Source organism: Mesoplodon mirus (genome assembly GCF_964341445.2).
Source record: "Mesoplodon mirus genome assembly, chromosome: 5".
Taxonomy (NCBI): domain Eukaryota; kingdom Metazoa; phylum Chordata; class Mammalia; order Artiodactyla; family Ziphiidae; genus Mesoplodon; species Mesoplodon mirus.
In genome coordinates, this window is record NC_138980.1 from 108173139 (window position 1) to 108186552 (window position 13414).

The 13414-nt window shown below is 36.9% G+C and overlaps 1 protein-coding gene across 3 annotated transcripts in view; it reads left to right on the top strand.

Annotated features, from left to right (window-relative positions):
• The window catches only part of KIAA0825, a 406374-nt gene that overhangs the window by 57987 nt on the left and 334973 nt on the right, over positions 1-13414 (top strand). For all 3 annotated transcript variants that reach the window (XM_082623469.1, XM_082623471.1, XM_082623470.1), the window contains exon 4: positions 4278-4409. In XM_082623469.1, coding sequence (XP_082479595.1) covers positions 4278-4409 — 132 coding nt within the window. The remainder of the gene's footprint in view (positions 1-4277; positions 4410-13414) is intronic.

Consider the following 13414-nt stretch of genomic DNA (forward strand, 5'->3'; position numbering starts at 1 on the left):
AATTATAGTTCCCATCTTTGATTGATCGTGGATTAGGATAAGAGACTTCATTCATTATGTCAAATTATTATTGTGTCCCTGATGACGATTTATAGGGACATAAACAGAATATAAAGCTATATCTTGATCCATAGCTTCATAGCCTCTTCCTTTTTCCCCTTAGATTTTTTAAAGGTAATTCTATCTTTTTGAAATACCACTGAAGTATTTCCCAGATTACATTGGTCCCTCAATAATTTACTTTTCTGTTGTTGAGGTCATAGTTATGTTTCACTTAGAATATAGCAGTGATCTTTCTACTCGCTCCCTTTCTTATGGTCCTGTTCTTATTACTGTTCCTTGAGAGGAGAGACTGTTCAATCATTCAGTCTCTCTGCTCCTTCATGATGCCCAGCACAGGATCAGACACACTGTGGGCCCACAAAATACATGTAAAGAAATGGGAAGTTTGGTGTCTGTGCTCATACTCATTCAGTGCGTGCTTCTTTCTCACCACAGTCCTGCAGGGATCACTGCCATCCTGATGGGAAAACTTCTAAATCCAAACTTTAGCATCACTTACTACAGTCTGTACTCTCCCTCCTTTATTTCTCATGTTGGTCCTGTGTATCCCTATTCACTCAGGTTAATTTTCTCACCTTATTATAGTTTGCGCATCAAGTTTTCTATTATCCTATCACACAGCATCTTAAACTTTACTACCACTGTAAAGGTGACTCTTCTCTTGTCCGTCACCACTTTGAAATCTTATCATACATATGGAAGCATCACAGATCTATGCCAGCCATATGAAAACTCTGAACCATCATCATTCTGGTACCCCATCATTGTTATCAAATGGCATTCCTTTATAATGACAGTCTTTGTATGTACTGATTAACTTCTCTACTGAGGTTAAATAGAGAAGATCATGCAACCATGTAGATTGGGAATCCTTCAAAATCATGGTCACCAACCCCATCTGAATGTTTGACCTGTTTCTCTCCATTATTGTTTTACCCCAGAGCTGATTTCAATGAAGGACATAACACACACATTCAATATTGAAATGATACAAAACAACAGATTTCCTTTTAACAGCATTTGTAAGCACAAAAACCACAAAACAATACAAAAAGTTTGGTGAAATGGTCAATGGAGAGATATTTAGGAATTATGTAAGGTTTGAATCAGACTTTGAAAGAAATTATAAATACAAATTGGCAAGAGAGAAGTTTTAAGGTTGGAAGATGTTTCAAATGAAGACATATAGAAAGTGTATCGGGTTGGCCAAAAAGTTTGTTCTGGTTTTTCCATAGCAGCTTACCAAAAACCCGAACGAACTTTTTGGCCAACCCAATAAAATAAGAGATCATACACGTCCTGAGAGCAAAGCTAATTTCTTTTTAAACTACTTTTCCTAATTATATATAAAATAAGTACTTATTGCAAAACATAGGAAAGTGCTAAATATGAAGAAGAAAATAAAAATCAACCATAGGCTATCCAGTCTGTCCAAAGATAACCATTTTAATATTTTGTTTAATATCATTTCTACATTCTACAATGTTTTATATGCAGTAACTGATTCATTTATCAAGAGTCCAGCAACCTCAAGTTTTAAAACCAAACAGGTCTGGGTTCATACCCTACCCACTGGGTAGCTATGTAACATGGACATGTTAGTTCATTTCTTTGGACCCAAGTTCCCTCCCCTATACATGAGGATAATAACTGTTTGGTAGAGTTATTAGGAAGATTAAGGAAGGTGATGTATATAAATTACCTTATACATAGTAGATATACAACAAATCATATTACTAGTTTGCTATTATATTTAAGCTGACTTCTACACATATTTTCTTTAGTTTGAATATGTGGAGTCTGAAGTAATGAGGCATTACAATATCGACAAATTGGGGCAACTCTGAACAGAATACTGATAATATAATTTGTTTTATTACAGAGAAGCAGGCTATAAACAAAATATTTACTAAGTTTGAGTTCTCTACAAGAACCCTCAGCCATTCAAATCTTTCCATTATAAAAGTGAAATTTTATTTTCTTGCAACAGTTTTTGAATATATCATCACCTGAAAAGTTGAACTACCCCAAAAGATTCAAAAATATGCAAATACATAAACTGAATTCATTATTAGTAATATTGGCCATTGGGTTCAGAAATGACTGTTCTGATAATAGCTGTAAGTAGGTGAGCTACTGGAAAGATAGGAAGATATCAAACTCATTGGTATATGGAAATATTGAGGTTTTGTTGTCCTAAAGAAGTATAACTTCTGATGGACATAGCATTTTCTACCACTTAGCTTATAGTTTTGACAATTTTATTTTTTTGCCTGATTTCATAATATTAATTATGGTATATTATAGGTAAATATTTGTTTTCAAATGAAAAATTAAACCTTTTATGGCAAAATATTTTTAAAAGGAGACTCCAAATGTATGAGGATTTTTTTAAAATTCTATTAATTAATTAATTTATTTATTTATTTATTTATTTTTGGCTGTGTTGGGTCTTCCTTTCTGTGTGAGGGCTTTCTCTAGTTGCGGCAAGCGGGGGCCACTCTTCATCGCGGTGTGCGGGCCTCTCACTGTCGTGGCCTCTCTTGTTGTGGAGCACAAGCTCCAGATGCTCAGGGTCAGTAGTTGTGGCTCACAGGCCTAGTTGCTCCACGGCATGTGTTGTCTTCCCAGATCAGGGCTCGAACCCGTGTCCCCTGCATTGGCAGGCAGATTCTCAACCACTGCACCACCAGGGAAGCCCCTGTATGAGGATTTTGATATTTAAAAATGGTATATTGGAACTAATTGAGTTTCAAATGACAAGTCTGGTGATATCATGGACTTCTATATTAAAATGTTTTAGTTGAATGTTTTCCTCTTAAAGTAATATCTCTTAGGAAGAATAAAAGCTGTATTCCAAAACAACTTCTTTGAAGTACCAGATAGAAACTATGAGAAATCTTTAGCTGTTTTATTATATGATAATAAATTACCTACATTTATTAATAAATAATTAAGGATGAGTGTGCCTATTAGTGTTGTAGCTTCTGCAAAACTTTTTAGATAATATTTCAAATATTTTGGGTGTATCCAAACTAAAACCACATTTTTCCAAGTCTCTTGTTAATATTTAGTCTATGTATATGTGTTACAATTTAATGTTTAAATTTCTCATTCATTTATACCATCAGTCATCAGATTGCTATTTTATGTCAAAAAATAACGTACCTCTAAATAAAAAAAGTTTACACTCTGCCCCAACTCTTTCATTTTTAGTCTATCTCATTGCCCTGCTGTATTTGTTCTCATAGCACTTCTCATCATGTAATCTTTTATAAAATATATCTGGTTATGTGTTTTTAAAATCTACCTTCCCCACTAGATCAAAAACACCATGAGGGCAGGGACTTTGACTTGTTGCAGGTATATCCCCAGCTTCTTCAGCAGTGCCTGTTATATATCAAGCATTCAGTGAATACATATGGAATGAATGATTGAAGTTTTGGTAGTGGGAAAATGCTTATCTCTAGAAGGAGTATTGTATTTAAGTTTTAGTCCAATATCACTATTTAGGTTGACAAGGGTGGTAGAAGAACGCAAGGGAAATTTTACCTTCTTCACATATAAAACAGGACTAGGAGATGAGACTAAAAACTCTGAGGTTCCAATGACTAGGTCAATATGTTGACAAGAGTGGAGGGAAGTTGCTGAATTCTTTTTTTTTTTTTTTTTTTTTTTTTTGCGGTATGCGGGCCTCTCACTGTTGTGGCCTCTCCCGTTGCGGAGCACAGGCTCCGGACGCACAGGCTCAGCGGCCATGGCTCACGGGTCCAGCCGCTCTGCGGCATGTGGGATCTTCCCGGACCGGGGCACGAACCCGTGTCCCCTGCATTGGCAGGCAGACTCTCAACCACTGCGCCACCAGGGAAGCCCGGAAGTTGCTGAATTCTTGAAGCAACCACTCTTGTTCACACAGGTCCCTGAGGTTTCGCGATTTCCTTTGCAGCTCTTGGTTACAGTGAGAAGCAGCAGGATGCTTAGGTACTCTGACTTTTTTTCAGCTTTGAAACCATAGAGAAGTGTGAAAATTAGGTCACACCTCATGAAATTTAAATAATAAAATAATCTACCTAGATTAATAATACCCTACTTCTTCTACTGCTGTATTTTGCCACTAAATGGGCATTTTTATTTTGGAGTTAATATCACAACTTGAGGTGGGTTTTTTTCCTTTCATTTTGGGGAAACTGACATTTTTTATTCTTATTCCTCAGGATGGATTGGGGAGATGAATATTCCCATAATTCTTTTGACCTACATTGTTTGTTAAATTCATTTCCTGGAGACTTGGAGTTTAAGCAGATCTTCAATGACATTGATGAAAAGATAGAACAAAATGCCATAAGGTAAATATTGCTAATTTTAAAACAAGTTGGTTTCATGTTTCATTTACACGAACTTTTATCTAGTCTAATTTTAGTGTTTCCTGCTCTTAAGAAAATTTTAGGTTTTAATTATCATTAACTTTCCTGAAAAAAAAATTAATTAGACCCTCCCCTCTAGAATATAACATGATTTTCCTTATCTGATTACTACTTTAAATAAGGCTAAAAAATATAGGCATTGCCTTCAAATAGATAAAGTTTGTTGAATTTCTCTTGTTGGGAGGAGGAAGTTTTCCTCTACCCTTCTAGGTTCTTTTGAGTAATCTAAGAATTAAATTGACATGAGACAGATTAACAGGAGAAAATCAAACAAAAGTGTAATAACCTGTATGCATGGGAGAGAACCAGGAAAACTGAGTAGCTGGTCAAAATGGGCAAAATCCTCACCTTAAATACCATTCTCAGCTAACGGCAAAACAGGATGTTGAGGGTGGGTAGAGTGTCTTGGGAAGTTACCAGGAAAAGCACAGTAAACAAGGGTAAGGTTGTTATGCAGATTTAAGTCAGTACCTTCTCCACTGATAAGAGTTTCTAGAGATCCTCCTCTGCCTGGTACAGTGAGGGAGAGACCCTTACAAATGGAGATTTTCCTTATAAATGTGAATGTTTCTAACAAAAGGGTAGCTCGTGCTTGGTTTTCAGAGTGTTTACCATGTGTGTGTTTCTTAGAAAACAACCAGCTTAAAATAATTTAATATGCCAAAGAGACATATTTTAGGGTGGCAAATTCTGCTGCCCTAAACTGTTCATGATTTCTTAGTTTGCCAGTATTGATGGCCTGCATTTTCACTAATAGGCTTAGAGTTAAATATTCTCATTTGATGGATAAGCACAGAAATTAAAATTTTGGAATTAAGGTATTAAAATAAGATCATAGTATAAGGCCATGGATTGCTTGAATTGCTGAAAGCAGAACATTAAGTTATTTTTATGTAATGTTTGTCATTTGAAGTCTCCTCACTTACTTAGGAGGCTAGGGGGTCCACCTATGCCAGGTTAGTCTTTATCATCTACTCCAAAATTAGTGTTTCTAAACACTGGGGGAAGCAGGGACAGTTAAGCAGATTTCCATTAATACATATTCTCTGATAGAAAAGAGTTTGTCTTCATATGCATTTGGACCCTAGAGTCAGTTCACTTATTTCAATCCTTTTGGTCAAAGATTCTAATAATTCATCTCATGTTGAAACCGTGTAACTCAGATTGTAACTTGAACCCACGGGCCGGGACTTGAACCCAGCCTAAACCCAAATTGGGACTTGAACCCACGGTGTTTTAGTTAGAATCACTCACCTCATATCTGGACTTACAGAGGCTCAGGTTCTTTGTGTCTCAGCACAGAAGGAATTCAGCAAGAGGCAAAGTGATAGGCAACAAGTAGATTTATTAATATAGGAAGCTTGTGAGAGATGCAAGCAGACAAGTGAGGGGGCTCTGCCCCAAGGATTAAGCGGGCTACATTTTTATAATCAAAGGAAAGTGGGACAGGGGGAAAAGACCACCTTCTTCCTCATTCTTCCTCATCAGGCTTACATCACTACCTCCTCCGTCTTACCGGGCAGGAGAGTATTTGACCCATGAGGCCAAACTAGGACTGTCACGGCACTTATTCAAATCAGCAGAAGGGTGGTAGTATATACTAAAATATGTTGAATCATCTCAGGTTTCCATATAATGAGGGTCTCCTACTTTGGAATGTCACCTTTCCCTTAAATTCCTGTCCTTGGTCCTAAGGATCATTATCTTGTTGAACTCAACCAGCAGAATGCAGGCCTCATTTTTTCTCTTTCACTTAATGACCTGGGGTGTGTCTCATGCTTTTATTTATGACTTTATAGTTAAGCAAGCCTGCTTCGTTCCACGACATTTCGATAGCTTTCTTGAGCGACTGTTAACTTACAGTGATCTCCCAACGTTCCCTAGGTTTCCCTCTCTATCTATAATCCCCTACTGGGACTTCTACAACTACCTGTGTAACTATCCTACTCTATCCCTATCAATGTGGGTGACAAATATGCACACCACAGTAAAAATTTCTATTATTGAATGACATATAGTATCTCCTTTTTGAAAATTTAAAATATAGTTATATTGGATTGTCAAAGGAACTGACCCAAGCAAGTGAAGTTTTCTTGCAATTTTTTCCTCATGTTTAATATGAGAATACAGTTAATTTTTCATCATAACAATGGGCATAAATAACTTAAATTCAAAAGATAACCTATACTCCAATAAAAATTTAAAAAAACAGAAAACAAACAAAAAACCAAAAGGTAGCATATTGTTGCAGAATTATAACTAAAAACAAAATCTTCTCCCATGCCAGAAATCCCCTCCACAAAGGCAAAAGAGAAAGAAAGCACTTCTGTTATTCAATAGGCATTAAACCAAACTGTAATAAGCATCCCAGGCGATCTGCTAAGAGATTGCAAAGACAGAAAGGAACCACGCACAGCCCTTTATATAGTCTGGTAGGTACACCCATTACATACATGTTTTCAAGATCGACAATAACTTATAGGAAAAAATGGGGCGCGAGAGGATGGTCATGTCCCAGGTCTCGGGTGAGTCCCAAGTCCCTGGGACAGGCTGTCAAGTGAGGATCCTTGGCTTCACGCAGGAAAGAATTCAGGAGTTAGCCACAGTAAAGTGAAAGCAGGTTTATTTAGAGAGATCAACACTCCATAGACAGAGTGTGGGCCCTCTCAGGAGGCGAGAGCAGCCCCAAAATATGGGGTGGTTAGTTTTTATGGGCTGGGTAGTTTCATAGGCTAATGAGTGGGAGGATTATTACAGGTATTTTGGGGAAGGGGTGGATATTTCCAGGAACTGGGCCACCGCCCACTTTTTGGCCTTTTATGGTTGGCCTCAGAACTGTTACCGTGCCTGTGGGTGTATCATTTAGTGTATGCTAATGTATTACAATGAGTGTATAATGAGGCTCAAGGTCTACTAGAAGTCGAATCTTCTGCCATCTTGGGCCTAGTAGGTTCTAACTGGTTTTTGTGGTATCATGTTTTTCTTAATGGTTGTATCATTCTTTTAGTGGTTGTGCCCTGCCCCCCCTTTCTTCCTGTCTCATAACTAGCCTTCAAATAGAGGATTTGACAGCCCATTTTTTCACACATGGTTCATCCTAACTTTACCATGATTAAGGAACACCTGTGTTAGCTACTTGGCTTCATCCTGAGGAGAAGCAAACTTCTTATATCTTTATGACAAGAAGCAGTGTTGCAAATTGGATCAAGGCACCCACTGAAGTTAGGCTCCTCCTCTTCACAGGAACAGGGATATAGGGGGGCTATCTCCTTTGGTGTTTGTATTTTGAAAAGATGATTCCCAGGTTCTTGAGAAAGACAGTCCTGGCTGAGAAAGCTGACAAAAGGTCTATCTAGTCTTCCAAGGGATACATTTTTAAAGAGACGAAAAAGTCCTTACATTTGCAAGTTTCTAAGGTAAATACTTTAAGAAATAGGAAACGAGGGAAACCTTTTCCCTTATTTTCAACAGGGAGAATTAAGCCTCTTATTTTTAATTTGTATCTGCCCTTAATTTATATGTCTATGTGTGTGTGTGTGTCTTTTTAAAAAATAGCATATATATGAGACTTAACCACACTATAGAGAGTGTATATTATAATTTATATTGTACATGTAAATATAAAATCACTATATTAAACTTCAGAGTAATTATGTATTTATTTAATTTATATATATTATATATTTATATATTTCATGAAACAGTTTCTAACCCAAAGGAATTTATAAATGAAAAGAGTGTTAGTTTGACTAGATTAACAAGTCACTTATCTATATTCTAAAGATGGTTATTTTTTTTTTCACTGATACTAAAAAATTTTTTTTAATTGAAGTATAGTTGATTTACAATGTGTTAGTTTCAAATGTACAGCAAAGTGATTCAGTTATACATATATAGAGAGAGGTGGTTATATTAAAACAAATTTTAAATATTTTCTAAAAAGTAACCTTCTTTGTTCATAATGACCTTGAGGCGCCATCAAAACAAGTCACTGAGGGACTTCCCTGGCAGTCCAGTGGTTAAGACTCTGTGCTTCCACTGCAGGAGGGATGGGTTCAATCCCTGGTTGGGGAACTAAGATCCCACATGCCGCAAGGCACAGCCAGAAAAAAAAAAAAAAAGATCAAACAAACAAACAAGTCACTGAGCTCTGATGCTTTTGTTATAGACTGCTTCATTTTTATTTGCTAAACCATCTACAGTTAATTTCCTGTCCTACCTGGTCAATAAGAAATCATATTGAGAAGTAAAACAATGATTAAAATACTGTACTTTGCATTCATAAATTGTAATTTAGGTCAAAATTCAGATGGTAGTATTAAAAAGAAAATATGACATGGAATATAAGGATATAATTTTTAAATTAAAAATATTTTATTGCCCATATATTAAAACAAACCTAGAGCAAAACCACCTCAAGTGACCATTGATCTTCACAGGGGATAAAATAAGGGAGAGCTGTATGTGCTGTATGCTACATTTAGAATCAAGTCTATTTTTCATCAAATTCAATTATGTTTTTATTATACTCTAGAGAATAAACATAACAGTATAGGGTGTATATATTTTTAAAAATAAAATACTGAATAATAACCATGTTTCAGAAGAGTGTAAATCATTTCTGCACTCATTTGTTGCCTTCTAACAGAATAGCTTTTAGAAAATTGTATGTCATGGCGAATCAGTTATGCCACTTACATTGCAGTAGTTGAATTACCCTTGGCATTTTTGTATTCTAACAGTTCTATTTATCTCTCAATGGTGTACATTGAATAAGTAATGAACATCTGTATGACATGGCTTTTTCCAATACTTTTAAAGAAAAAAAACATTAGTAATTCATTTTTAAATATGGTATTTTTCCTTACCCTTGAATTTTTAAAGTTGTATTTCTAGCAGTGACCCTGAATTCTAAGTGTGAATTCCTTCCCTCTTCTTAATATCATCAGATTTTATGAGCCACAGGGTCTTTCGCTTCCCAAAGCAGTGATTCACCAGAATGGACTAGAGTGCCCAGAGGTCACTGAACCTTCACCTGCCCTTCAAGAGAGGCTGTCATTCTCTCAGACCATTTTCACTTTTACATTCTCATTTCCATTCAAGTCAGAGCTAGGTGACTCTTAGGTCTGACAGTAGAAATCAGTGATGGTGAATCATTTAATTTTAACACATATCAACATTGGTAGCAGGAGGGTAAATAACCTGTCAAAGAGGAATACTATGACTGTTGTATCCACAGACTCACTTCAGTTAACTAAAAACCACATGTAGCACCGAAATCTTTCTTGAGCTGAATGGAACTTATTATTAGTTTAACACAGTATTGAGGTCTAGAAGTTCTCTTGGACTTACAATAGGACATGAATGCTTTTTCTCCTCTTAATGTTCAGTTGGATAGCTATAATTGCATCATTAAGAGTTTCTTTGCCTATCTGTTTCTTAATTATAGACAATCTTTGTGTGTACCCTAGGATGTAAGTTTTGCTGGCAATGTGCAGGATTTCTACTTTTTTTTTTTTTTTTTTTTTTTAATCTAAAGAAAGAACAAGAAGTGCTACCATGGATCATATTGTTTGTCTTGATCCAGGAGAGGTGGTGTCCGGGTGGTAGGGAAGGCATTAACTTTATATTGTGACAGAATATTGTATACATGGTTTCTATAAATTTAACCATGCTCTCTGTTTCAAGGTGGCATATTGGACCACTTCCTCCTCCTCATTTTCTGTCACCATTAGCTCCATTCAAATAATGTATGGTGCTCCAACTTCTTTCTCCAGAGTCCTGTATTGTGTGCCCTTGATGCTTTCATTAGACCTCTGCTTTAGGAGGCTGAGATAAGTAGCATAAAATGTGGGATCAGTAGTCCACTAGATGATTGTTAAGAGATTCTTTCAGGTAATGCATACATTTTAAGTGTTTGACAGGTTTTAAAAGTATAACTTGGGCTTCCCTGGTGGCGCAGTGGTTGAGAGTCTGCCTGCCGATGCAGGGGACATGGGTTCGTGCCCCGGTCCAGGAAGATCCCACATGCCGCGGAGCGGCTAGGCCCGTGAGCCACGGCCGCTGAGCCTGCACGTCCGGAGCCTGTGCTCCACAACGGGAGAGGCCACAACAGTGAGAGACCCACGTACCACACACACACACACACAAAAAAAATGTATAACTTTTATTTTTATGTGTGTTAGCTTTATCTACTTTTGGCCAAATAGGCATAAGACAATAAAGAATTATTTTTTGTGATATTCCTAAGGAATATTATTGTAATTATCTTTTCATTGGAAATAAGGAAAGGGAAGTAAGTGTCTTCCTACTTATAAACTGTTTTAATAACGAAGTTATGAATAATATTGTACTAAGAATCTAGACCTGATGAGGAGATTGAGCCAGCAATAGTCAGGCCACTACTCCCCATTGAGGGTCAGAGTTAATGGTCCAGGGGGAAGTAAGCCCCCCACTCCTGAGATACCAACCAGAGGTGCCAGGTAAAGACAGCCCAGCTGTGAGGTCAAGAACAGGGGAGGAAACACTGAAAGGGGACTGAGCCCTGGTAAGGAGATGTGACTGCTGTGGCTGGCTCATCTTTCCTGTAGATGATTGATGCCTCGAGATCTAACCCAACCTTGACAGCCTTCCCTGGAAAAGAGTCTTGTCAAGGATTTAACAGAGTCAACACCTTGTCTTAAAAGGGTCACTAACACCACAGCATTTGCTAATCACAATCTTTATTCTAGAATCATGACTAAGAATACCTTTTTATGGAACTTGGGATGGAGCTGAGTTGGGGGCCTGCAAAATGGTATTCTTATTTCCTTTATTTCTGCTTTAAAGACCACCTGTTCTTCATTATATTCTCATTACCTAAAAGAGCCCTGGCAGAAAGTAGGCTAGAGGATGATCAATAAGTGTGTTTGTTAGACATCTATTGTGTTTGCTTTAGCTTCAGCTAGTATGAAGTTAGATGAGTAGAATGTGATAGTTTTCTTTTCCATTAAGTATTTTACATTATAAAAGTAATACATACTCAGGAAAAATTTCAGACGGTAGAGAAAGGCAGATATAAGGAAACGTTGAGTATGGAAGGGCAGAGATAAGGAAGTTTTCTTACTCTTCTGACTCTCCTAGTCTTGGTCTTCAGAGGTACCCTATATTAGTGAATTACTGTATAACTATCCAGAAATGTTCTCTACATATAGATGTGTGCACCCAAGAATATATTCCCCTTTTTACACAAATGGGAATTTGTGTATATGCTGCAATTAGATTTTTTTAACTTAATGTATTTTTAAAATCTCTCCATAGAACAAGCCAATTCCCTCTTGATGAGCATCTACGTTATTTGCAGTCTTTCTGCTATTACTGCACACACACATGCATATGTGTGTCCTTCCTTCCTTAGGAAAGTTTATGTGATGGTTTCTTAGAAGTTGTACAATTAGCTGTTATAAAATTGTTCCACAGAAGTGCTGCAGCTGCCTTCTCTCCTATCGGCAGTATTTGAAGCTGTATGCTGTATGTCCTGCCTCCTCACAATGTGACCATATGTACTATTAAAACCCTCAGTTTGTAACTTGCAGTCAAATCTGTTGTCTGGCTTAGTGACTGAATTTATCAGGGCAATGGAGATAAAGATGTAAATCAGATGTGTTCCCAGATCTCTTCTGATTTTCATTATTATGTATGTTCTCCCTCTCCCTTTTTCTATCTCTTTCTCAGGAAGAGAATCAAGGGAATCATCACAGAGTAAATGCTGATGCAGATTCCCTGCATTTCTCCTGATTTCAACTTGTGTGGTTTCATTGGGATAAGCCACATTCTGACTTTAGTAACTGTGCTGAATATGGAAGCTAGGCAAGCCTCCATAGATAAAAAAGAAAGCACATTAACTTACTCTTGCTTGTCATGGGTATTAAACTGCCATGTCCTAATACCCCTATAGAACATTTCGGGGAAATGTTCTTTATGTTGTTAACACAGCCCTGTGCCACTTCCATGGAGCTCCCATCATCACTATAGTCTAGGGAAAGGGATCCGAAGTCAGATGTAAATTTAAGAATGAAAACTGTGCCTTGGGATATGATGCCAGGCTCACTACAGTACTGCCAGGACTACCCGTCATTGACTGGAAGTTGGGGAGTATTTCACAATTAGTTGACTATTTGGGGAGCGCTTCAGATTTTTAAGACTGGCACAGCCCTACGCAGGGTCTAAACTTTCCTGAAGCAATCTGGACCATTCTAGAGCCTCTGTAAACTTTTGTGGTAAGGATTGGTGATATAAAGCAACAAATAATGGAGGGTCCTAACTCTAAGCTTTCCTTTCATACTGTCTTCCTCAGAGAATCACTCCGATCAAAAGGAAGGTTGACAATAGATGGGAATCTTGGGAAGCTATTTCTGTAGTCCAGATGAGAGATGATAAGATCCTGAGCCCTGTCTTTTACAGTAGGAATGGAAAGGGGAAGATTCATTTGAGAAAGACTTAATGAGAGTGTTGTTAACAGGATTTGGGGACAAGGATGTTTTTTCCTGAAAGTGTAGATAAAACTTTTTGAAATAGCCAAAACGTCTCTGAAATTGAAAATAGTTCAGCAAAAATATCTAATTTCTTACTACACTTTCATTAAAGTAGTTGTTTTATAAATCCTTTTCTCAGCCTTTTAAAAAATATTATCTAGAAATATCTTTGTCTCAGGAAAATAAGTTTTTGTTTCATGGCTGACTTACATTTTAATTACATACTAGTTTTTATACATCAGCCCTCTTCCCTAATAATTACTGTTAATTCCAAGGAATTTTAATAATCTCTTTAGATGAGCTAGACTTATCTAAAAACAGAAAAACTCTTATTTACCTCACAACTATTTCTTGGTGTTTTTAAACATATGATAGAATTGAAAAAGCCTTTTCCTTAGACTGAATTTATGTTGA